Raw genomic sequence first — 27,537 nt, 5'->3', positions numbered from 1 at the left:
CCTTGACTAGACGGACCTTTGTTGGAAAAGTAATGTCTCTGCTTTTTAATATGCTGTCTAGGTTGGTCATAACTTTCCTTCCAAGGAGTAAGCATCTTTTAATTTCAAGGCTGCAGTCACGATCTGCAGTGATTTTGGAGCCCCCAAAAATAAAGTCTGTCACTGTTTCCACTGTTTCCCCATCTATTTCCCATGAAGTGATGGGACCAGATGCCATGATCTTAGTTTTCTGAATGTTGAGCTTTAAGCCAACTTTTTTGCTCTCCTCTTTCACCTTCATCAAGAGGCTCTTTAGTTCTTCTTCACTTTCTGCCATAAGGGTGGTGTCATCTGCATATCTGAGGTTATTGATATTTCCCCCGGCAATCTTGATTCCAGCTTGTGCTTCTTCCAGCCCAGCGTTTCTCATGATATACTCTGCATATAAGTTAAATAAGCAGGGTGACAATATACAGCCTTGACATACTCCTTTTCCTGTTTGGAACCAGTCTGTTGTTCCATGTCCAGTTCTAACTGTTGCTTCCTGACCTGCAAACAGGTTTCTCAAGAGGCAGGTCAGGTGGTCTGGTATTCCCATCTCTTTCAGAATTTTCCACAGCTCATTGTGATCTACACAGTCAGAGGCTTTGGCATAGTCAACAAAGCAGAAATAGATGTTTTTCTGGAACTCTCTTGCTTTTTCCATGATCCATCGGATGTCAGCAATTTGATCTCTGGTTCCTCTACCTTTTCTAAAACCAGCTTGAACATCTGGAAGTTCACGGTTCACGTACTGTTGAAGCCTGACTTGGAGAATGTTGAGCATTACTTTCCTAGCGTGTGAGATGAGTGCAGTTGTGCGGTAGTTTGAGCATTTATTGGCATTACCTTTCTTTAGGACTGGAATGAAAACTGACTTTTTCCAGTCCTGTGGCCACTTCTGAGTTTTCCAAATTTGCTGGTATATTGAATGCAGCACTTTCAGAGAGAGAGGGATGGAAGGAGGCAATCTGAGTTGAAGCTAACTACTAGTTCATGAGGATAAATACAGTTTGACTCTTAAATAATATGGGTTTGAACTGCATGGGTCTACTTCTACATGAATTTTTAAATAGTAAATACTATAGCACTATACCAATCATGGCTGTTTAAATCCAGATTTGGGAGAACAGATATAGAGGAACCACAGATACAGAGGGTTGGCTAGAAATTGCAGGTAGATTTTCAACTGCCCAGGGGACCAGGACACCTACCCCATATCTTGTTCAAGGGTCAACTGGAAAGAACGTCAAAAATACTTTCATTGACTACCAAAGTTAAGAGTTATTCAGAAAAAAAGAACTGTAACAGAATCATCCAACTTTTGAATTAGGCAATGAAAGGAAAGAGAGGGGGAAAGTTAATACATGTTAGAAAATTCAGGAAGAAAATGAAAGCAGGGCAAATAAAAAATATATATATAATAAAATAGAATTTGCTACCTAATTCTTTTGTCTACTTCTAAAGTGCTGTGCTGAGTCACTCAGTCGTGTCCAACTCTTTGCAACCCCATGGACTGTAGCCTGCCAGGTACCTCTGTCCATGGGGTAAACAAGGCCAAAATAGGGGTGGCTTAACAAAGTGACAGAATCAATCTAAGAAGAAACTATAATGATTATGTTACTTTAAAGAGAGTTTTCTGAAGACAGTTATTATTCCTTATACACAGAGGACAGGGAGACCCTTTAGACTCCCTATAGGAATTCTCTGGTGGTCCAGCGATCAGGACTCTGCACTTTCACTGCTGAGGACGTGAGTCCAATCCCTGGGTGGGGAACTAAATCCTGCAGGCTTCAAGGCGCAGCCAAAAGAAAAAAAATGTAATATATATGCAAATATGTCTTCAGTACATAAAGTACAGTAGAGACACTGCTGCGTTATAATCTTCAAAATATTCCCAGGGAACAACCTTTCTGAAGGCTTCACTCTTTGTCCCCAGTAACTCTCCAAGGAAATCTGCTCAGGTCACAAAGCTATCAATAAGTTACTTCCTTCCTTCTCTATATTTAGCTGTAAGCTGTTAATATAATATCTTCACATTTCTTTAGGAAAGTATATATTTCCAGACCAAGACTGCAATATAAACTTGCATAACCTCAGTGCATCTCACAGGGTTTAACTCTGACAAAACACAGTCTAGATATAGTAACATGTCATTGATTCAGCCCTCCCTACAATTTAGGACTTAAATGATTTATACCAAATCACTATGCTTAAACCAACTCACTAGGTACAAAGGGTAAATAAAAATAAAAGAAATTCTTAATGATGATAAACATGCTAAAAAATACATCATACAGCAATGTTAGCTTAATTCTAGCATCACAGATAAAGCTAGAAACGGGCATTTCTTTTCAGATAGCATACAATTCAGATTTGCTTCTCTCTGTCTACCATGAACTAACCTATTCATATTACTAAAATATTACATTTATGGCACTACCCTGACTTATTTCACTAGCCTAAAAATTTAGATTCCTGAAAAGAAAGGACTCCAATCAGTTCACATTCAAAAGTGCTGCAAGATGGCTAGAAACTTCCACACAGAGAACATGGTCAAGAATTAATTTATATACTTCAGTCATATTCTACTCGTAGTCTTCCCATTAACAAATCAGAGTACACTCTCTGCTAGCATAAGTCAGATACTGATCCCCAGGTGTAAGCACTTCTTTCCAAGCCTAAGGTGCTGACCTTCTGATACTTCTTAATTGAAGACTATTTTTCTCAGGGATCTGAAGCCCTGAGGCTTCTTCTGTGGGAGAATATCACCTGTTTTTCTTAAACAATTGCATTTACCCTGACATAGCCCAAAATTACGCTTTCATTCAAAAAAAAAGAAATATGCATTGAGGGCACGTGTGTCCACAGCAGGCAGGCACTGGTGACACCGCAGTGACACAGACAGACTCCTTAAGACATCGGAAAGAGCAGAGCTGATCCTCCCATTACTCTGTCAGAAGCCTGGGATAATTCTGCGCTCCTTTCCCTCTATCTTCATAGAAACGGTCACCAGACTCTGCCTGGCATATCTATTTTTGTGCGTTTATCCTCTCTAGGGCACTCTTATTGCCTTTGTTCAAGACCCCATCACCTCCTGCCAGAACCTCTGCAGCAAGCTCCAAACCGGGCATCTCGCCTCCAATCTCACTTCTCTTCAAAGCATTCCACAAACAGCTCCCTGTGTTCCTTCTAGGCCACAAAAGGGATCATGACATTTCCATGACTAAAATAAGTGATGTTTCTCGCTAACTTACAGAAAGGGGTTTTGGTTTATCATTCTGGTATATGAGACCTTTGATGATCTATCTAGTTCCAAACAGAACTCAAGCTCCTTTCCCTCACCTCCAATGTATTCTCAAATGTACTGCACTTCCTACATTTCTCAAATAAATCATCCTTTTTCATCCTTCCAAGCTTTTACACATACTTTCCCTTTACCTGGAACGTGCTTCTCCTTTCTTTCTGTGAAGTTTGGTAAATGTTCTTTCTTTTCACTTCTCTTCCTGCATGATTTGAACTCATTTGAACTATTTTTCATCCTTCAAAATCCGTATCAAAACCATCTCTTCTGTGACGTCTTCCTGCCTCCATCAGTTCTCTTTCCTACATCTCAATACATCTCTATCACTTTTACATTGTACTGTAACTAGCTGTTCCAAATTAAATCACTTGGATAAGTGATTTAGCACTCTCTGCCTCAGTTTCCTCAAAACTATTTCTTGGGGTTGTTAAAAGAGGGAAATGAGAAAACACATGTTAAGCCTTCGGTACAGAACCTGCACAAGCTACTATCCTCATTGTTGTTTTTCTAGTAAATATTCCCATAGTCGTTCCTCCTACTAAACTGAGAGCTCCCTGACTATCAGGGAATCAGCTTCTATCCCTTGTATTGTGCTTTTGCCTGTGGCACTTTAAAAAACCTAACGTGGGTTACCTCTAACCCAAACCCTTGGCTAGAAAAAGGAGAAAAGGGAAAACCAAAAACAGCGGCAGCATGATCCTCAGCAACTTCATAAAATAAAAGACAATAATAACAACAGCTACTATTTTTTGAGCACTGTTATTTATCAGGCACCATAGTGAGTATTTATACACATTTTCTCTAACAGTACAATTCTGGAGCTCGGTATTACCATCCTCCTTTTACTGATGACCCCCTGGCTCCACATTTAGGTTTCTCAGGGAGGCGGGACTTCCTCTGCAAAGGAGGAATATCGTAAGATATATTGGCCTTTTTTCCTCAACAACTTGAGCATGCTATCTCAGTTGACATATTATGAGAACTCCACAATCAGAATAGAAGTAAAATTAAACAGGGTACAGGTCAATATATGTTTGATATGCTGCCTTTAAATCCATACAGAGACATTCCTGAGACTCGCTTCAGCCACACTTCCAAGCCTCCCTCACACTTGGTGACGGACTGCTCACCTCATGCTTCACACTAGTCTATTTCTACCAATATCCCAGTTCCCTTGCTTCAGCTGGGCCCCTGCCAATGACAACTAACAACTAGTAATTTGGATATACACTGGGCACAGGAGAAACTGTGACAACCATACCACCGGATAGCATGAAAACCCTAACTACCGTCAGAGTAGGAATGTTGTACTATTCAGAAGAGAAGACAGAACTGAAGTTATAGCATTGTTGTTGTTTAGTTGCTAGGTCACACCTAATTCTTTGCGATCCTGTGGACTGTAGGCTGCCAGGCTCCTTCAACAGAAGGATTTCCCAGGCAAAAATATTGGAGTGGGTTGCCATTTCTTCCTCCAGGGGATCTTCCCGACCCAGGGATCGAACCTGCATCTCCTGTATTAGCAGGCAGATTTGTCACCACTGAGCCACCAGGGAAGCCTGAAGTTAAAGCTGCAGGGAGGCTAAGGCATGGTGAAAAGAGAAGTCAATGTGACTAAGAGTAAGAAGGGAAAAGAGTTGTGGAGAAGCAGCACTGTTTAATGAAGATAGCACGGGCCTGAATTCAGGCTCAGCAACCTCCCATATGTGGTACCTCGGATAAAAACTTCTCCAAGCCTCGGTTTCCTTTTCCATAAAATGGGAATAAAAGTACCTATCTCACAAAGATGTGTGGGGGTACGTATGAGGATTATGGTGCCTAGCATCACATTAACTGCACTCTAAATGTTTGCTCCTTTCCACTCCATTCCCTTCTTTTATTCATCAGAGACTCACTTCTAGAATAGAGTCACCTCCAAAAAAGATGTCTAGTCAATCACTCTCTCCAAGATTTAAAAAAAAAAAAAATCCCATTGACACTCATCCCCACTTGACTTAAATTATCCATATACAAGGGCTTAGCTTAAATCTTTTTTATATGATCCACTAATTCCACCCACTAGGCAGTCCCACCCAAAGCAGATATATCCTCATTAAAGCCACCAACTCAGCAAAGATGCAGCTTTTTTATAGTTTACCTGAATTCTAATTCTTTTTCCAGGGATATGAGTCAAATTGTCTTAGGGTTCTCCAAGTTTAATATTAACAAAATGCAATGATGAAACATAACCTGAACTTATATGCTGAAACAATGTTACATGTGGAGTACACTGATTAAAGCCACCACGATCATGAGAATGTTCATAAACTACATGTAGTTCATAAACTACATGCAGTGTTAGTGAAGGAGGTTGAAAGGCCAAAGATGACCTTGGCAGAAGTAAGTCTTTTCTTAGAGAGTTCACCATTGAGATAGCTAAAAGGTGAATGCAGTCTAGACATTATTAAAAGATACTGCTTTAACTCTTGGATATTTAACCTGGAGTCAGAGAACTACCTGAAAGTGTGCAAGCAGGAAGATTCCTCTAGAATAATGATTTTCAAAATGTGAGACCCTTAAGGATAGGCGCTTAGCTTTGCTCACTACTTTATGCTCAGGAAACAGCCTAGTGCCTGGTATACAGTAAGCAATTATTTGTTGACAATGAAAATAAATGAATGGATGAATAAAAAGAAAGAATGGCTACAATAAATTGAAGACTGGTAATTTCTCAAAGTTCCTAGGGCACGGATGTAGGCCCTCAACCCTTTGACTTTCACCAGAGCAACTATACTTTTTTCTGTCTCACATCTAGGCTTCTAAATAAGATCGCACATGTAAAATGCTTTTATTAAAAGTTTGAAAAACACAGAAAATCTAACTATCACTGTAATTTCCTTCTCTGAATTCCTATTATACTTTTAAGTATATATAATTTAATGCTCACTATTCCCTAAGTCATGGGGCTTCCAAGGTGGAGCAAATGGTAAAGAACCTGCATGCCAGTGCAGGAGACATAAAAGACATGGGTTCAATCCCTGGGTCAGGAAAATCTCCTAGAAGAGGGCTAAGTCAGTTTTGAGTCCCCAAAGTCTCTTGAGGAATGAGACTACATTTTACATAAGCAGTGCTTGCCTATTCAACCTTCCATATAATCTGTACTTTCTTATACACTGACTCCTCAGAGAAAGTTTTAATTTTCTTATATCAAGCAACAAATGGACATTTTGTGCCAACACACAGTGCAAAAGTGTGTTGCAAAAGCCTGCCAGGCAACAATTTAGTTCTTAGCATCACCACCTCCACTGGAAGAGCAGTGCTCATGCAACTATTTTAATATATTTTACATTTATTTTATCATTCTTTTAATTAGTAGAAAAAGAGAAAAATTAAAGTGCTAATAGGGGCGACAATATAAACTTTATAAACATAACAGAGAAATCAATTGAGAAATCATTAGGCATGCTAAAAGCAGTAAATCTTGATCATCAATAGGACACTCCTTAGGGGCTTCCCTGGTGGCTCAGAGGGTAAAGTGTCTGCCCACAATGAGGGAGACCCGGGTTCGATCCCTGGGTCAGGAAGATCCCCTGGAGAAGGAAATGGCAACCCACTCCAGTACTCTTGCCTGGAAAATCCCATGGACTGAGAAGTCTGGTAGGGTACAGTCCATGGGGTTGCAAAGAGTCGGACACGACTGAGCGACTTTCCTTCCTTCCTTAGACTTCAGCCCCTAAGACTTCAGTCCATTGCCTATACGCTCATTTTTAAAAGAAAGGTATAAAATGTATGAATATGTCTTATGAATAAATGTTATGTCTAAAAGTCAAGGTGTCTTGAGGACATACTAAGGACTTCATAGTATGTGGTATGAAGTCCCTTCACACCCCCTTTACACCCTGCAAGTCTGTTCAACTCAGTTTACTTCCATGTACATTTTCAGTTATACATTATACATTAAAGCAGGGAAATGCTCTTCTTTATATATCTTCATTTACTCTTCACAGTAATACCTACCAGCAACGTGTTCCAAATTAGATGAAAAGATTACTTAGCAAGATATAATGAATGAGTCTACCCTTTCAAAAAGGAGAGTATAAAAAAAGCATGAGCATACCACCACCAACAAAGACAAGGACAGAAGACTCAGTAATTGACCAAATAAGAAATAAACACATTAAAAAAATATTCTTGAGGACACTGGGTTGGCATTCTTTTAAAATTAAAATGCCAAATGCTGATGGTGTGATGAAGCAGAACGGAAATATAAATTGACAATCTCCCTTGAAAGCTACAGGGGAAGGTTTATATAAGGAACAAAGTATTTTAGGAATATTAAAATATTTATGTTTTTTGTTCTGACAAGTTATTTTATGAATCTATCTACCCTAAGCTAGAGATTTGGCTGAAGATTTATGTGTGAGGATATTCAACACAGTATTATTTAATATAAAGAAAAATCTGTACAATACAGATGAATGGTTAAGTATGATTATTTATCAAATCGTATAACACAAACTATTAGAAATCACATTTTCTTAGATCATTCAGTGTCATGGGAAATTTTTCATAATATAATATTTAAAACTGAGTATGGAAATGAGTCAATTTTGTAAAATTCACACATACACACTCTCACACAAACAACTGAAATATCAGAAAGGAATCCACAAGCATGTTACTGATAATTATCTTCTGGTATGATTATGGGTGATTATTAGTACCAGCTGTATACTACTCTATTTCCCCAAATTTCTACAGTGAGCAGTAATTAATTTTACTACTCAAAAATTATGAAAAAGGAAATGGTGGGATAAAATGTAAAGAATTAAGAAAAAATAAAGTTATATATCAACTAATCCTGGCTATTCAGGGAGGATCACAAACAGAAAGCAAATTAAGAATAGTATACCACTGAGATCCAATTCTCCTACAGAAATGTAACAAACTACCAATACATGAATTCAGTAGCATTTCCCCTCCTGATGCCTAGTGAAATTATAACATCTAATTAGAGAATTAGTTATAGGGGATTTATTTCCCTTGAATAAAACCTATAAATGGTTATTTTGTTTTGAGGAGGGGTTATCACATAAAAATAAAAACTATAACCACAGAAGGAAATTTTTTTAAGTGTGTAATCAACAGAATAATGGAATTTGTTTACTAATGATAATGCTGAGATGGTTATTTTTAAAGCAGAAGCCTGCAACTATGAGTTAAGTCTTTTCTTCTAAATGATTAATGATGCAGATGTGTCGTGCCATGTTGATTGATGTTAATGCAGTAAGGGCTGCCCTAATATCCTTGATCAATATAACATTTCTAAATTAAACACTTTCCTTCACCACTGGGCTGATTTATAGCAATTCTGCATTTTAATAAATAAGCAAGCTCTAATGGACTGAGCTGAAAAGGTCAGTGATCAGCGCAACAGATGACTCTGCTAGACTTACACAGTTCCTAAAAGTTCTTCTAATTTAAACAAGTTTTATTGTTTAAAAATGTTGCATTTTCTTATGCAACTTGTATTGCTTTAAAGGTATACCCAAATAAATCTGCAAACAAATTTCATATTGAAATCACTTTAAAAACACACTGATTAAAGAATGCCTTTATTAAAATCCTTTGAAAGTAAAGGATTATTTTATAATGAAAGAATATATACATATTGCTAATTTTCACCCCATAAAAATTTAGACATTTTTTCCCCACACATCAGGTTTACTTAAGGCAAGAGACTCCTTCTATGTAGGTTGTTGCTGTCGTTTGGTCGCTAAAGTGTCTCCAACTCTTTTGTAACTCCATGGATTGTAGCCTGCCAGGCTGCTCTGTCCATGGGATTTCCCAGGCAAGAATACTGGAGTGGGTTGCCATTTCCTTCTCCATGGGATCTTCCTGACCCAGGGATCAAACCCTACTCTCCAGCATTGGCAGGTGGATTCTTTTATCACTGAGCCACCAGGGAAGCCCTTCTATGTAGGTTCCTGTGCTGTGCTCAGTCACTCAGCTGTGTCCGACTCTTTGCAATGCCAGGGACTGCAGCCTGCCAGGCTCCTCTGTCCATGAGGATTCTCCAAGCAAGAATATTTGAGTGGGTTGACATGCCCTCCTCCAGGGTTTATGTAGGTTGCTGCTGCTAAGTTGCTTCAGTCGTGTCCGACTCTGTGCGACCCCAGAGACGGCAGCCCACCAGGCTCTGCCATCCCTGGGATTCTCCAGGCAAGAACACTGGAGTGGGTTGCCATTTCCTTCTCCAATGCATGAAAGTGAAAAGTAAAAGTGAAGTCGCTCAGTCACGTCCGACTCGTCACAACCCCATGGACTGCAGCCCACCAGGGCCAACAGTACTGGAGTGGGTTGCTGTTAGGACATAATAAACAACAATCTAAGATCAAGGCCAGGACCCCTGACTTTCTGCGTCTTCTCACACATATAAATTGGGGATACTTACACCTAATATATAAGGCTATGAGAATAAAGCAGAATAACAACATGAAACCCTGGATCTAGATCAATGATTCCCAAACTTCAGTGTGTGTCAGAATCACTAGAGGACTCATTCCCAGAGTTTCTGATTCAGCAAGTCTGGGGCTCAGCCTGATATTCTGTGGTCTCAACAAGTTCCCAGATGATGCTAGTTAGGTTGGCCAGGGATTGCACTTTAAGAGCTACTGCTCTAGACAGACATAGGCACAATCTACTAATCCCAGGTATTTAGCTTCTCTGAAACTCAGTTTTTCTGACTCTAAAAGTAGAAATATAACTACCTCACTGGGGAGTTAAGGAATTATGGAAGTAATGTGCATTGCCTGTTAAACAGAGTGCCTAGTTTATAAGGCATATTTAGTAGTAGCTGTTACTGCCACTATTGCCACTATTTCTACTAAGCAACGGAACATGTAGAACATCACAAAAAATTTTAATTGCATTAACCTGCACTGTAATTTGAAGTTCCTCATATTTTACACCAATTCCTTTCTGGATAAAATTATAAAAGTTAATTATACACTAGTTGACAAATTTCTATAACTTTTTTGTAGCATCTAAGAGAATGGCTCTAGACCACAACTGTTTGTATTCAAATTCCATTTCTGCCTAAATGTTACCTATATGTATGTGGTCCCCAGTTTCCTTACCCATAAAATAAAAATAATAGTACCTACTTCATAAGGTCATAAAAACTGAATGGGTTAAACTATGTAAAACTCTGAATAGTATAAAATAAACATTTGATAAATGTAGCTATCATTATTCCAATACACTATCAGTAACATTATAAATTATATACATATATAAAAGCATTAAATATAATTTTTGAAGGTAAAATTCAAATAACTGGATATCTTTCTAATTAGTATGAATTATGGCTCATAATATAGTCTTTTATTAAGTTGTCACATATGAACTGCCAATATGTAACTACTTTTGAATGATAAAAGCAGTATGTACTTTCACATGGTTGAAGCTAGTAGCTTTCACCCCAACCTTTCTGATCATTCCTTTGAGCCTGTTGATGGTCCCACCCTAGTATACTGCCAGGTTTGGAGGCTCTCTTCTCATTCACATCTGCCAGAAGGTTCATAACCACCCTACCATAGTTTTAACCACAGACTAAAATATCTAGAAGGTTTTAGCTAGCTCACAGATGCACTGCATTGGTCTACATAATTGTTTTTTAAAACTGGAAGATTTAATATGCACATATTCAAACACTTAGAAACTAGACAGTTTTCTCTTGAAAACATTGGACAAGCATTACCAAAAGTCTACAACTGTCTGGAATTAAGGACCAGCTTCCCCTTCAAACAGGGCATAAGCTCTCCAAATCGCTAGTCTTCAGTCAGCTTTACTCTTCACTCCTTTGCATATCTGCCTAGCCCTGAAGCATTCAATTTTCTAAATTCTATTAATAAGTCTACCTTCCAGTAATATGTTGATAACCACTAATCTCCATCTTCAGCCCAGGAAGGAAGGCATGCACATTCAGTCGTGTCTGACTCTTTGTGACCCCAAAGACTGTAGCCAATTAGGCTCCTCTGTTCATGGACTTTTCCAGACAAGAATACTGGAGCGAGTTGCCATTTCCTTCTCCACAGGAGCTTTCCAACCCAGGGACCGAACCTACGTCTCCTATGTCTCCTGCACTGGCCAACAGATTCTTTATCACTGCACCACCTGGGAAGCCCAGACTTAGACCCAATTGACATCACCATCAATACCTGTATGTCCCAAAGACACCTCAAATTCAAGAAGTCCCTCACCATCTCTGTTCTAGATTCTCTATTTCAGATGTTGACAATATCCAAACAAAATAGGAAGCCACATCCTTCTTATACCTTTACTACTCTCATTCTCTCAGCTCCCATTTCCAAGCAATCAACAATTCCTAAAGATTTACTTACTAAAAAAATGTCAAGTCTGTTTTCCTCTTCTCCTTCCCCATTACCAATGGCTTTAATCCACTCAGGGCCTTAAAAATCAAGGCTCTTTATCTAGAGAACCATGTCTTACTCTAATCTCTGCTTAGAACTCTGCTTCACTGGCTCCTACCAGACCTCAGGATAAAAATAAAACCCTTTCATATTAGATGTAGGCCTCTGCCTCAACTCCTGTCCACTGTCCTAATGGTACCAAACATTCAAAGTTCTTGGAACACATGTGGTAGCCTCATATTTCCATACCTTTGCAAATGCTACAACATCCCTCAGCCTGGTAAACTTCTCTTCGGACTTCAGAAATCTACCAGGCAGAGGAGGCGAGGAGGGAGAGGTGAGAGACAGAGCTTGGCGACAGGGACTTTTAGTTTTTATATTGTGTAATTCTGGACAACCTGAAATTTTTTAGAACTAGTATAATTTTAAGTTGTTATTATTTTAAAAAGAATTACTTGGTAACAAGAAAAATTCTGCTCTTCTGTGAAGTACTGTCTGTCTCTTTTGCCTCTCCATTATTTCAGTGTCCTATACATATTTCTACTACTATAGCATATTTTATACTACATTATAATTACTTCTTCACAAGCTCTCTAACATCCTGGCTTATGTCTTACTAACTTGTATACAATTCTGAGTACAGGGAGTTACACATACTATTCATACATTAAATGTTTGAACTCAATAGCCAGTCTGCTGCTGCTGCTGCTAAGTCACTTCAGTCATGTCCGACTCTGTGCAACCCCATAGACAGCAGCCCACCAGGCTCCCCCGTCCCTGGGATTCTCCAGGCAAGAACACTGGAGTGGGTTGCCATTTCCTTCTCCAATGCATGAAAATGAAAAGTGAAAGTGAAGTCACTCAGTCGTGTCTGACTCTTAGCAACCCCATGGACTGCAGCCTACCAGGCTCCTCCACCCATGGGTTTTCCAAGCAAGAGGACTGGAGTCGGGTGCCATTGCCTTCTCCCAACAGCCAGTCTAATGGATACCAAAACTGCTGTCCACACAATGTCTAGCTAAGAATCCAAATGCAAACAATTCTGGCTGACTGATAGAAAAAGGAATCATTTTTTGCTCTTATCAGAAGAGCCAGTTTATAAAGATGAATTGGCAATCATTTTCTTTTTAATCTCTGAAAAATGACAGAATGAAGTTGTAGTTTTCAAATCTGTTTAAAGCTCTAATATGCAAGGACTGTAATTTCAATTATTACCTAAAGAGGGAAAAAGGGCTTTTTCCCCCCCCAAAACTAAAGTTAATTTAAATTAACTTTGTTTTGAGAATTTTATGATATCTCTTTTAAATTGTAGCTACTCTGAAATATCAAGCTACCAGAACTGAGAATCATTATAATGAAAAATTATCTATTGTTTCAGGAAAGTTTGTTCTCTTCATGGCACCAGTCCTCTTTATGATTAACAAAATATGTTTCAGGATACAGGACCTGTAGGTCAACTAGAGAGGCAATGGTAACCCACTCCAGTACTCTTGCCTGGAAAATCCCATGGGCGGAGGAGCCTGGTAGGCTGCAGTCCATGGGGTTGCTAAGAGTCGGACACAACTGAGTGACTTCACTTTCACTTTTCACTTTCCTGCACTGGAGAAGGAAATGGCAACCCACTCCAGTGTTCTTGCCTGGAGCATCCCAGGGATGGGGGGAGCCTGGTGGGCTGCCGTCTATGGGGTCACACAGAGTCGGACATGACTGTAGCGATTTAGCAGCAGCAGCAAGTCAACTAGAGAGTCAAACCACAGTGGAAATGAAGATGATGGATAACAGCCTGTTTATGTATATACCATACACCTGACTTTCTTGTTACTATGGATGAACTGTCTATGCCCTGAGCCAAACGCAATGCCCTCCCTGTGTATTAGGTCTCATCCTGTCTTGCTGTCTCAAAGACACTGATCTAATAATTTTCCCTTTTCTCTCTTGTGTCATCGACTTTTCCCTCTCTACTGAGTCACTACCAACAGCATAAGAACAGTATGTCATTATTGCTCTTATCTTTAAAAAAACTTATTTTCCTCTCCCAGCTACTATTGTATTTCTCACCCTCCCTTTATAGCAGAACTTAGAAGCACTGTCTATATTCTTACTTTTAAATTGTTCTTCTCAAGGTTATCAATAGACTTGATTGTTAAATCTTGTGATCATTTACCAGCCCTCAACTTTCTCAGTCAAGAGCATTTGACACAGTTGCTGATGCCTCTCATCTCCAAGAAACACTTCCTATCTTGGTTTTCTGGGTACCACACTCACCTGGTTTCCTTCCTCTTTTTTGGTTGATTCTTTTCTAGTTTTGCTAGTTCCACTTCTTCTCTGTGCCTCTAATAAATGTTAAAGTGTTCCAGAGTTCATTACTTGGACCTCTTCTTTTTTCTCTCCATACTTCCTCCCAAATGCCAATGACCCCCAAATTTATTATTTTAGCCTGAACTTTTCTCCTGAACGCCACACTTCAATTGCCTACTTGACATCTCCATTTGGACATTTGATAGGCATCTAGAACTTGATTATAAGCATCTCCAAGGCTAAGCTCTCGACGCCCATCTGTCCGCCACCCCCAACTGGTTCTCCACTTCAGTTAATGGCAACTCCAGTCTCACTCAAATCAAAAATATGGTGTCATCCTGTCTTCCTACTGTCTTTTTTTCACATGCTACAGTACAACCTTCAAAAATATATAATATCTAACAACAAACTACTACTTAGCAATATAAAAGGAATTACCAATACATGCAACAAGATGGACGAGTACTAAAAACATACTGAGCTAAAATAAAGCCAGACAAAAAAGAGTACATACTGAAAGATTCTATTTGTGTGAACCTCTCCAAAAGAAAAATCTAATCTTTAGCGATAGAAAGTAGATCAGTTGCTGTCTGGAGCCAGGGGCTGGAGCGTAGACTCACAAAAGAATAAAAGAATCTTCTGGATGACAGAAATGTTCCAGACCTTGATTATGGTAGCAGCTATATGAGTAAGTAAATTCGTCAATATTCACTGAATTTTATACAGCATACATTTTATTGCATATTAATTATACCTCAATAGAGTTGATTAAACACACATGCACAATTCAACCGCTTCTCACTACCTCTCTACTCCCACTGCTACCCTGTGGGAGCCGCCATCATCTCTCCTCTGGATTACTCTGGCCTCCTAATTAGTTTCTCTGCTCTGTTCCTGCCTCTTGCATCTTATTCTCAAAACAGTGCCCAGGGTGATAACTGTTTAAAAATCACATCAGGTCACTCCTCTGCTTAAAACCATCTATAATGGCTTCTTATCTCAGTAAAATTCAGTGTCCTTACTGTGTCATATAAGGCCTCATACAACGTTACCTCTTAGACATCATCTCACACTACCCTCCCCATGGTTATCCGCACTCCAACCAGAGCTGGCCTCCTTGCTGGTCTTCAAATATGGCCGGCACACCCTTTTGCACTTAATATTTCCTTCGCCTGGAGTGATTTACTCTTCACCATCATCCCCAACAAAGCCATATAAGCTTGTTCCCTCACTTCCTTCAGGTCTTTCACTGAAAGGCATGATCCCAATGAGTCTCCCCAGCCATCTAAAATTTTAAACCACCCCCTACAAATACACACACTTCTATTTCATTTTTTCCTTTCCTGTGTTTTTTCCTTCCTCCCCGGGACTTGGCACTGTCTTATTTCCTTATATTTTACCAATTCATCTTATTTATTGGCTTTCTCCTCTATCAGATTAGATGCTACAGAGGGGAGGAATTTTATATTTTGTTCACTACTGTATCCCCAGAACTTACAATAACGTCTGAAATAGATGTTGAACAAATTAGTGGATCTAAACAAATTCTAGCTTTCCCTTTAAGAGTTGAAAGTAAGCAGAATTTGTTTTATAGATGTCTCAATTGATACTTCACTTGCTTCAAAAAATTCTGTTATATTAAACTTTAAAAAGTCAACACATTTACACACATGCTAATGTATATCCATCTTAACTTGCTTTCAATTCTAATCAAGAATATAAGACCTTAGACATTGAAAATTTCATCAATTTTTCAGCAAACTTATGAGCAAGGACCTATGAATGCAAAATAATTCTTATTATGTCCAAGAATATAAAGAATATTAGAGTTCTTTACAAAAGCCAAATAATCTCATGTTTCTGAGACTTCCAAAACTATTACAGTAGAAAACAAACTAATGAATCCAACAGTCTCAGAACTAAGTATCCATTTTAAAAATACATATAACACTTATTTATCCTTGCCATTTAAATGATTCATTAAAGGAATCATTTGTTTTACAGGCAAACAACATAAATACAGAAGTGTTAAAGGGAAGATCAGTTTAACATAAATAATTTAAATCAGAGAAGGTACAGGTGCCTTTACTCTAGAGGCCTGAGTCTCCTCTCCTTTAAACAGACAAACAATACAGCTTCTGAAGTCCAAAGAAGATGTCTTCTTAGTAACTGCAGAGGAGAGAATTTCATGCTGCAGTCTTTACCTGTATCTAGCAGCTACTACTTGAAATACATTAAAGTATTCAAGTTCATTCAAGTAAAGAGTTCCAGAGTGTGAGTATTATCTGGTTTCACTGATAAGCAGCATTATATATTTAACCTAAAAGTAAAGGCCATGGACTTTCTTAAACTAAGATTTTAAATGTTTTATGAAATTAAATGTAGTAGAAAATTTCAAGAAAGCATTATTAGTTAAAAGCAGTTCTGAGTAAAAAAATATGACCAAACATAATAAATACTCTAAGAATGCTTTTTCCTAAAAGCATTAGAGATATCACAAGTGAGTACATTGGCTTGTCTTTATTATATATAAGCTGCATCTTTCATTTCTATGTGCCAACAAGACAATGAAGAAAAATTACTGCAATATACTATCCTAATACAGAAGGACAATAGCTGTCTGAACATCTCACATAACGTATCTGGTCACTGTTAGACTTCATAACCAAAAAATTTTAAAACAATAAATTGATTTACTATTTTTTTTATCCTGTTATACCTAGCATCTATCACAGTGCACTGTCACTTGTAGTTCAGAAAAAGTGCAAATATTCTCAATTTCTAAGTTTCTTGGGCTGCTTTAAATATAAAATAGAGGTTACTCTCGATAGGCAAAATAGCAAAAACATTAGTATCAAAGCTAATAGACACTCCTAACAGATGAGAGTACATTAGAACAGGATCATTAAAACTGATTTTTATTTGCTGGTTTAGAGTTTTCAAAGCAAGATGAAATGAGAATGATCATCCAGTACCTTACCCTTTCTACCGGTGAACCAGAGCATGCAATGCCGAAACATAGCAGTGGCAGATGGCATTTGGTGTTATTAACTATAAAAAGGATAATAGCAGAGAAATGACGGCTGGCAGACAAGACACAGAATGCAGATGAAATGAATGCAAACTTGTAGTTCTTGAAGCAAAGCGAAACCTTAAGCCAAAGGCTACCACTAGCTTCAATTTAATTTATATTTTGAGTTTTACAGGGACAAACACTGCAACCTTCACAATCAGTCTTTAGACTCTTCATGCAGAAGCAGAGCCATACTCCTCGATAAAGAAGATCAGCAACCTTCTGTAAACACAAGCCAGCAGCAGCAGCAGCAGCAGCCCATTACTCTCTCCCTTCACTGATTTTTATCGTTTAAATTTTTAATCTCCAGTTGCAGCCAGATCCACAGATGTTTCAAAGAGATCTGTATCCGCTGCAGATATGATTAAATCCCTGCCTAACCTGCAGTACCACTTCATCCAGAACGTTCCTGTGCACTCGTTCATACAGGATCAGTTGTAAAAACCATTCTAGTCATCCAGCAAACAACCCACAGGAGAAGGAAAGAAGCAGTTGGGACTGCGAAGAGAAAAAAATCTCTTCTTTCAGCTCACCCTGGAAATGGAAGGTTTTCTGATCAACAGTTATTGTGAAGGTGCTGTCGTCCTCATCGTCTATACCAATCACAGCTCCCTGTGAAACAAAGAGCAAAATCCCAATAAGGCAAACAATGACATCAGCAATATTCGCTACTGCTACAGCCCTGGAATGCTCAATGCACCGACGACACTGGAAGCAGGCTAGACACAGAAAAGGGAACCTGAGACTCCAGCTTTGCTTACAGAGGAGGGGGGTGGCAGAGCACTGTAGTAGTCTGCAAGGGTACTTCCTACTCTTGCTTAAGGGGCAAGGATATAGTGAGGACAAGGGAATAAACATAGTATCTAAGTCTAGAATCTATTTAAAACCCAGCCATTGACCCTTTCTGAGTTTCGGATTGCTCTCTAAAATGGGAGTCACCTCAGTTGTTCTGAGGCTCAAAGAACATCAGTGCTTTTCATCAGGCTGCTTCTGTGTTATATTTATTAGTAAAGAAACACCAGGTGACAATTGCTTCAAAACCCTGTCCCAGTGGCTGCTTCCAGGTGTGCGCTGCTACTGCACTTCCATATCATGTGATCATCTATGTCTGCCTTCTCCCACTGAATTGTTATGAGATCTGAGGACTATTTTATTGTGAGACATGGCATTCAAGTACACACTCAGTATATGTTTTTTTTTTAAATAAAAGCATGAACAATTCTCCAAAAGAGAGGGGTAAGGTAGGCCTGCAGTTATAAGTTGCTTGTTTCAGGAAGGTGGATAGAGTGGGTTTTAAACTTTATCTTTTTTTGTATTCAACTATATGCAGCCATATTAAAACAATATAACGCTATGAAAAACAGGGAGGCTACTGGTCAGTGTTCTTAAGAAATAAGGGTGCTAAGGTATTCCAAACAGAATAGCTAGAGAACCTGACACAACTACAACGCCCCAGGTTGATGGCAAAAGAAGCAGTCAGTGGTACCACCGACAAAAGCAGGACCTTGTAAAATGGGATTGAAAGGACTCAAGGGGCCAAAATTCCAAATCTTGTGAAAAAGGGCTACTCCTATCCCAGGAGTTTCAGGCAATAGAGTCAAACATTTACAGGTCACCCATGCCACTTTACTTTTACAAAAGACCTTCATTAGTATAGCTCGTCCCAACTTATGATAGTTTGACTTAGGACTTTTCAACTTTACAGGTGTGAAAGCCATAAATACTCAGCAGAAATCATACTCTGAATTTTGAATTTGGGTCTTTTCCTGAGCGAGCAGTATGTGGTGATACTCTCCCACGATGCTGGGCAGCAGCTCCCAGTCAGCCACGTGATCACAAGGCGGAACAACGAACACTGACAACCATTCCTGTATCCAATTAACCACTCCGGTTTTTAGTACGGTATTCAATAAATTACATGAGCTATTCAACATGTGTGTGTGTTAGTCACATTCGAGTCTGCAACTCCATGAGCTGTAGCCCACCAGGCTCCTCTGCGCATGGGATTCTCCAGGCAAGAATATTGGGGCTATTCAATACTATATTATAAAACAGGCTTTGTGAGAGATGATTTTGCCCAACTATAGGCTCACATAAGTGTTCTGAACATGTTTAAGGCACGTGAGCCTAAGCCATGGTATTCAGTACATTAGGTGTATTAAATGCATTTCTGACTTACACTAGGTTTACTGTATGTAACCCCATTGTAAAGGCTGTACCTGTTTTCACTCACCAGAAGAAAGCTGGAAATTTTCCAGAAAATAGGTGAAAAGCAAAAACAGCATTCAGATTTGTTTTGCCCTAGGCCATTACAGAGGCAGGACACACCACAAACAGTAAGAGTAGAACCGCTAAGCTCCCTCCTCAGGAACTACACTCAGCATCTCAGCATCAAGTTGTCAGCTTTGAACTGTATCAGAGAGCATCTGGGCTTTATCTCTATTTGTTTTCTGTATACGTTAGGAAGCAGCATCCTAAGGTAATTGCTTTTCTGCTTTCGCCATTTTGCCTTACAAAAGGTTTCATAAGAATACTCATCTTTCAGATAGGAGAGGAAACCTGTTCCTCTTTCTTCTCAGAGACTGTCCGGATGAACCCCAATTCTATCCAAATCCTACCAACCTGCATTATCTTAGTCATTCCTCTATACTATATAGGGTAGGGATTTTTATAACTATTTTCAGATACAGAAAGTGTATCCAGAATATAATGACATACCCAGGTCATAAAGAGTTAACGGCAGAACCAGAACCATTTGGCATGGTACCTAATATTCTATGACAGCAAATAAAGACACATCTTGGTGGGTAAGCATGTGTGGGAGCAACTCATTCAGGTTAAATTAATTTCATGCTTAGTGGAGTTAACCTTCTAACTTTATGATGCAGCAAATATCTGCTAAGTCATAACTAAATACGCAAATATGCTGTTAATAGATACAGGCTTAAAATATATAACAATAGTGCCTCCGGTAGAGGAGACAAAATATGTAAAGAGATGAATACACATAAAACAAGGCAAAAAGTGACCACTACTTGGATGAACTTTGAAGACATGCTGAATAAAAGAAGCTTGTCACAAAGGACATATTGTATGCTTCCATTTATATGAAATGTCCCAAACAGGCAAATTCATAGAGACTAAGAATAGTTTAGTGGTTGCCCAGGGCTGGGAGGTAGGAGAAGGAGGTAGGGTAAAATGAGGAGTAACTGCTAATAGGTATGAGTTTCCTTATAAGGTGATTAAAAAAATTCTAAAATTGAAATTGTAATGGTAGTTGCACCAAAAACACTGAAATGTCTACTTTAAATGGGTGAGTTATATCTCAACTGTTGAGATATAATAACTGACCACCATCCCAAACGTGGGTTCATTCTTTTTAGCCCCTTAATATAAATTCATCAGTTAACTAGTCAACTCAGAAACCTCTCGGTTCTAACACTTGTTCTCCCTTATTCCATCACCATAAGCTGTGCTCATTCCACTTCCAAACTATAATCCCAAATTCTCCCAACTCCTCTTCATTCTATTAACTGTTATGGCCCTATTTCAGGGTTTCATCACTTCTTGCTTGATGAAGCAATCTGTCTTCAGTCTGGCTACCTTTAGTCCATAGTCCTCGATATTGCCAGAATAGTATTTATAAAGCACAAACTCTTACAGGAGCCTCATATAGTTAAAACTTTCCTTGGCTCTCCATGAACTATGAGATAAAGCCAACAATTCTTCATAATGCCATTCAAGATGGTTCAAGATCTGGCCCAATCAACATTTCTATGTCATCACCCAGCCACTTCTTCCTCACCTCACAGAGACCCTGTAGGTACTCAGCCTCAAGATTTCCTCCATGCACTGAAAGAAAACACCAAGCAATTTCACTTTTTCATGTCCTTCCTCAAGTTCAGTTCCTACCATTTGCTAAACAAAAGCAAAACACCACATTCCCACTAGCGACCACCTCCTTTCTTACTGCTTTCACCGAGAGGAGCTTTTTGAAAACTGCCCACACCTTAACCTTTCACCTACTCCTGGCAATTAGCTTCCTTTCCCACCTCTGCACCAAGTTTTACTCTCACAGCTCTTCAATACTTCTTTACTACACTAGAGTTTTGTCACAGAACACCGCTCTGAAGCACTGCTACTGCTCCTAACCACTTCTGTTTTAAAACTTGTTCTTTCAATGACTCTTAACTACTTAAGTTGTGCTTCAGTAACATTTCTATCCAAGTATCTTTGACAACCCACAGGGGAAAGAGCATTCTTTCTTGGTCCATTACATTTTTCCCCTCCTCTATCCAAATGCTTCTTTGAAGACTCTGGAACCTACCTAACTACCTCCAATGCCAACGCAGTCTTGCCATTGCCCTGAGCATTCTTCAGTGTACAGATGCATAATTCATCTGACACTCTGGCCTCTCAGTTTCATGATTATTCAACTAAAATAAACTTCACTGTCTTTCTCCTTCATTGACTCATTCCCATGTCAATTCCTTAGACCTGGATATCTTACCATATCCAATACGACAGCTGTTAGTCACATAAAGGTATTTAAATTTTAATTATAATTGAGTAAAATTAAGTAAAACTTTTTTATTAAGCAAAACTTTAAATAAATTCTTCAGTCATATTTCAAATACTCAATAGCCCCATGTGGCCAGAGGCTATGGGACTAGACACTGTAGATACAGAACATTTTAATAATTGCAGTAAATTCTACTGGACAGCATTGTCCTTGACCTAGTCATTACAGAGAACTGAACCATAGTAAAAAAGTTAACACTGTCAGTTAGTGAACTGGCAGTAATAAACCAGCCACTATGATAAGCATTTTACATACATCACTTGAAAATAACGTTATACTGAAAGGTAAGCAGTCATGTACAGATGTGAGAGTTGGACCATAAAGAAGGCTGAGTACCAAAGAACTGATGAATCATGGTGCTTTTGAATCATGGTGCTGGAGAAGACTCTTAAGCGTCCATTAGACTGCAAGAAGACCAAACCAGTTGATTCTAAAGGAAATCTACTCTGAGTATTCATTGGAAGGATTGATGCTGGAGCTGAAGCTCCAATACTTTGGCCACCTGATATGAAGAGCTGACTCATTGGAAATGACCTAGATGCTGGGAAAGATTGAGGGTAGGAGGAAAAGAGGGAGGCAGAGGATGAGATGGTTAGATAGCATGACCAACTGAATGGACATGAAAGTGAAAGTCGCTCAGTAGTGTCCGACTCTTTGCAACCCCATGGACTACTCAGTCCATGGAATTCTCCAGGGGCCAGATACTGGAGTGGGTGGTCTTTCCCTTCTCCAGGGGTTCTTCCCAACCCAGGGATCGAACCCCAGTCTCCTTCATTGCAGGTGGATTCTTTACCAACTAAGCCACAAGGGAAGCCTGGCGTGCTTCCCTGGACATGAATATGAACAAACTCCGGGAGATGGTGAAGGACAGGGAAGCCTGGTGTGCCATAGTCCATGGGATGGCAAACAGCCAGACACAACTTAGTGACTGAACAAACATATACACAAATCATAACTGTACAAGCTCAATAAAGAAACGCTCTCCTTGTACCCTTTCCTAATCATTAGCCTTGTCCTCCATCCCAAAGCCAAACAGCATCCCTACTTCTAACATTAAAAGTAGTTTTGTCCGTCTCCATACAAATGGACTCATATCACATATTTTCTTTTGTGTCTGGCTTCTTTCACTCAACATGTTTGTGAAATTCACCCAAGATACTGCACGTAGCAATGGTTTGTTCATTTCTATTGCTATATGTATATTCTTTTGTAGGAATATCCACAATTTATCAATTTCATTGCAGATGGACATTTATGTTGTTTTCCAGTCTTAGGTTATTAGAATCATGCTGCTATGACATTGTCATTCATATCTTTGTGTTATATATATGTATACATATGCTTATATTTCTAGTAGATACAATGTAAGAATGAATTTGCTAAGTCTTATGGTTTGCACACACCAATTTTAATAGGCACTGTCAAACAGTTCTCAGTTCAGTTGCTCAGTCGTATCCAACTTTTTGCGACCCCAAGACTGCAGCACGCCAGGCTTCCCTGTCCATCACCAACTCCTGGAGCTTGCTCAAATTCATGTCCATTGAGTTGGTGATGCCATCCAACCATCTCATCCACTGTCATCCCCTTCTCTTCCTGCCTTCAGTCTTTCCCAGCATCAAGGTCTTTTCAGATGACTCAGTTCTTCACATCAGGTGGCCAAAGCATTAGAGTTTCAGCTTCAGCAACAGTCCTTCCAATGAATATTCAGGACTTATTTCCTTTAGGATTGACTGGTTGGAATTCCTTGCAGCCCAAGGGACTCTCAAGAGACTTCTCCAACACTACAGTTCAAAAGCATTAATCCTTCGGTGCTCAGCTTTTTTTATAGTCCAACTCTCACATCCATACATAACTACTGGAGAAACCATAGCTTTGACTAGACAGACCTTTGTTGGCAAAGTAATGTCTCAGCTCTTTAATATGCCGTCTAGGTTGGTCATAGCTTTTCTTCCAAGAAGCAAGCGTCTTTTAATTTCATGGCTGCAGTCACCATCTGTAGTGATTTTGGAGCCCAAAAAATAAAGTCTGTCACTGTTTTCATTGTTTCCCCATCTATTTGCCATGAAGTGATGGGGCCAGATGCCATGATCTTAGTTTTCTGAATGTTGAGTTTTAAGCCAACTTTTTTACTCTCGTCTTTCACTTTCATCAAGAAGCTCTTTAGTTCTTCTTTGCTTTCTGCCATAAAGGTGGTGTCATCTGCATATCTGAAATTATTGACATTTTTTCCAGCAATCTTGATTCCAGCTTGTGCTTCATCCAGTCTGGCATTTCTCATGATGTACTCTGCACATAAGTTAAATAAGCAGGGTGACAAGATATACCCTTGACATACTCATTGAGCCAAAAATACTCCAACCTATAGTGTATGAAATTTCAATTGTTCTACATCTTCACTAATACTTTTTTTACATTAGTCATTCTGGCAGGTGAGTACTAGTAGCTCATAGTGGTCCTAATTATATTTCCCTGAAAACAACAAAGTTTGTATCTTTTTATGTTCGTGACCATTTGGCGAGACTTTTGTGAAACAGTTCAAGTTTCTTGTCTATTGAATAGACTAGACTACCATTTTCTATTTATTTTAGGAGGTTTTTTAAAATATATCCTGGACATGAATCTTTCATAGTTATGAATTAGGCAAATATTTTCTCCCACCCTCTTGCCAGCCTTTGTACTCTCATAATGATGTCTTTTCATGAAGAGTTAACTTTAACGCAGTAAAATGTATTGGTTTTACAACTATGGTTGTGCTTTCTGTATCTTCTTTAGGAAATCTTTACTAATCCTAATGCCATGAAAGTATTCTCCTATGTTATCATCCGGAAGTCTCTACATCTCTGTTTCAGGTGATGTGAACAACTGACTCACTGGAAAAGACCCTGATGCTGGGAAAGACTGAAGGCAGAAGAAGAGGGTGACAGAGGAGGAGATGGTTGGATGGCATCACCAATTCAATGGACATGAACTTGGGCAAACTCTACAAGATGGTGAGGGACAGGGAAGCCTGGCATGCTGCAGTACGTGGGGCCGTGAAGAGTTGGACATGACTTGGCACCTGAACAACAACAATAATCAAATGGAATAAGTCCTCCAACATTTGTCTTTTGGCCTTTATAAATTGTAAATCAACATCACGACCATGGTCATAGCCAGTTCTCCCTAGAATGGCAGGTAAGAGAAGTTGCCATATCTACTGGGGTCTCTTTGTTGACTAAGACAGGAATCAAAAGTGAATATTCTTGGCCCTTTATAAACTTTACAGTCAGCAGTTGAATAAGTTTTACACACACTTTTTACATACTCACTTATTAGGATACTGATTGGGAACAAACTGGGACTGCCATTTATTTAGGTCTTTTTTTTATATTTATTTTAAATTAGAGGACAACTCCTTTACAATGTTGTGTTGGTTTCTGCTATATATCAACATGAGTCAGCCATAGGTACATATATAACTTCAGTGTTTATAGTTTTCTGAGTAAAGGTCTTATCTGCCTATTGTTAATATTTATACCTAAGTAATTAATGTTTTGATGCTATGGTAAATGTTCTCATTTTTTAAAATTTATTTTCTAATTACAAGTTGCTGATATATTGAAATACAGTTTATTTTTGTATAGTGTCCTTGGATCTCCTAACCTTGCTAAATTCACTTTTCAATTCTTTAGTTTATCTGCAGATTCTTTTGGATTCTCTATATGTTCAATTAAAGCTGCCATGAATAATAACAATTTTATTTCTTCTACTCCAATCCTCACACTTTATATTTATTTTTCTTGTTTTATTCATTGGCTAGGACTGCCTGGTTTCAGATTGACCCTAGAGTGGCAGGCAATGTTGAATATAAGGAGAGTAGGGGGCATCCTTGTCTTGCTATTGGTCTCTCTTCCATTGTCCACAGTAGCTATTTAAAATCTTCTCTACTTTCCTTGAACCCTCAACAACCTAAATAGTCATTAGGTAGGAACTCTACACCTATTATGCCCTCCCACCTGAAGATTCATCTGCATCCATACCCAGTCTTGCTTCTTTTCACTTGTCGTAATTGAAAAAGGGCCTATTACCTTTCTTCAGGCCTCTGACTCTAATCTTCAGCTCCTCTTCTTTCTACTGGCTCCTTCTCAACGTCATTTACATATGCCAAGACTTTACACTCTTTAACAACAACAAAAATAATACCAACAATCTTTCTCCATTATACAGCCTCATCTAGCAAATGACCCACCTCTCTCTCTCTGTTCCAACCAAGATTATTATTCAGACTTGTCCAAGTCTCCTGCCTAAAATTTATTTTAACCTCCCACTCCTTGTAATCATATCAGTAGCTCTTCTTTACATTGAAATAAGGCACGCTGTATGATCCGGTTTATCTGCAACAGTTTCAGATTATTCCTATTATTGTTTGTTGTTGTTCAGTTGCTAAGTCATGTCTGACTCTTTGAGACCCCATGACTGCAGCACGCCAGGCTTCCCTACCTACCCTTCACTATCTCCCGGAGTTTGGTCAAACTCATGTCCATCAAGTCAGTGATGCCCATCCAACAACCTCATTCTCTGTTGCCCGCTTCTCCTCCTGCCCTCATATCTTTCCCGGCATCAGGGTCTTTTCCAATGAGTCGGCTCTTCAGATCAGGAGGCCAAAGCATTGGAGCTATTGTTTTATTCCTGTTATCCTAGCATAATGATGAATAGAACCCCCTTTTATTCTTAGAGGAGTATCCTGGTTTAGGGGATATGGTCACTGTATCATGGCCTAGCCCAAAGACCCTCAGTGATTTGCTCCATGCCTACCTCTCATCTCTCATCAAATTCTATAGATGGGCAGTTTGAGGTTTACCAATTTCCCCAAGCTGTCTTCCACCAAACATCCTTCCTCTCCCCTAATCTGGGTTTATACTATTTATCTTTATATCTGGTAAAGCAAAATTCCCTTTTCTACTCCATATATGAAATAATATTCTATCATTAAGCAAAGTCCTTTGTTATGCTAACTCATCAAAATTTCAAAGTTTTTACTTCATCCCTGCTTTTATGACTCATTGTGCCAACATAATAAGCATATATATCTTTCAGTGACTTTCCCTGATTTTTCTTCTGAAGGTTTCAGATGATCAACCTTTCAGGTTCTGCCAGGATTTGGGCTCACCATGGTGCCTGCTGCTCCAGGTCACACTATCCAGGTTCCAGAAGGTAATGGGAGATGGAGTTATGAAATCAGTTGAGTTTCCTGACTTCACCTCTTCTCTTTTCTTCTGTATCCACAAACATATTTCAGAAATAATCATAGTTCTGGTACCAAAGACAGGAAGATAGTTTTGCTTCATGTCTTGGGAAAAAAACAGAACCCTGGCTATTTCAGGGCTAATCTCCCTTCGTCAAAAGAGAAAAGTAGAATGGTAAACTGGTTCCAAAGAAAATAAAAAAGAAATGATGACTCCTCTGGGACACAGATCGCTCATATGGCTCCTAAAAGGAATGTTGCCTGTGCTAAGAATACACAGCACAGCTACTCCCACTGCGACTCTACAACTGCACATTTTCCCTCATTGCTGAAATATTAGAAGTCTTCCAGTCATGTATCGTTTTCACATTCTCACATTATATGATCTCACATGAATATAACACATAAATATGACCTCTCAGATTTAGGCAGAATAGGTGTTACTCTTTAGAAATTAGAAAACCAAGACTCAGAGTATATTAAAAAAAAATATTGCCTAAGGTCTGACAACTAAAAGACAGGAGAATTCAGGTCTTCCAACTCCTGAGCCAAAGTTCATTCTTAACAGGGCATAGGTATAATAAGCAATATTCACTAATTCAACATACTTACTAAATCCCTATTCTG

At 38.9% G+C, this 27,537-nt stretch overlaps 1 protein-coding gene across 10 annotated transcripts in view; it reads right to left on the bottom strand.

Moving 5' to 3' along the window:
• Positions 1–27,537, bottom strand: part of OSBPL9 (oxysterol binding protein like 9) — a 169,386-nt gene that overhangs the window by 97,805 nt on the left and 44,044 nt on the right. For 6 of the 10 annotated variants that reach the window (XM_069591272.1, XM_069591280.1, XM_069591251.1 and 3 more), the window contains one exon: positions 17,638–17,716. The exons of the other annotated variants lie outside the window; for them this stretch is intronic. In XM_069591272.1, the coding sequence (XP_069447373.1) occupies positions 17,638–17,716 (79 nt within the window). The remainder of the gene's footprint in view (positions 1–17,637; positions 17,717–27,537) is intronic. 10 annotated transcript variants of the gene reach the window in all.

This window comes from Ovis canadensis, chromosome 1 (genome assembly GCF_042477335.2).
Source record: "Ovis canadensis isolate MfBH-ARS-UI-01 breed Bighorn chromosome 1, ARS-UI_OviCan_v2, whole genome shotgun sequence".
In the NCBI taxonomy this organism is placed as follows: Eukaryota; Metazoa; Chordata; class Mammalia; order Artiodactyla; family Bovidae; genus Ovis; species Ovis canadensis.
The sequence above is the reverse complement of the archived record's forward strand: the minus strand, read 5'-3'. Positions and strand labels throughout refer to the sequence as shown.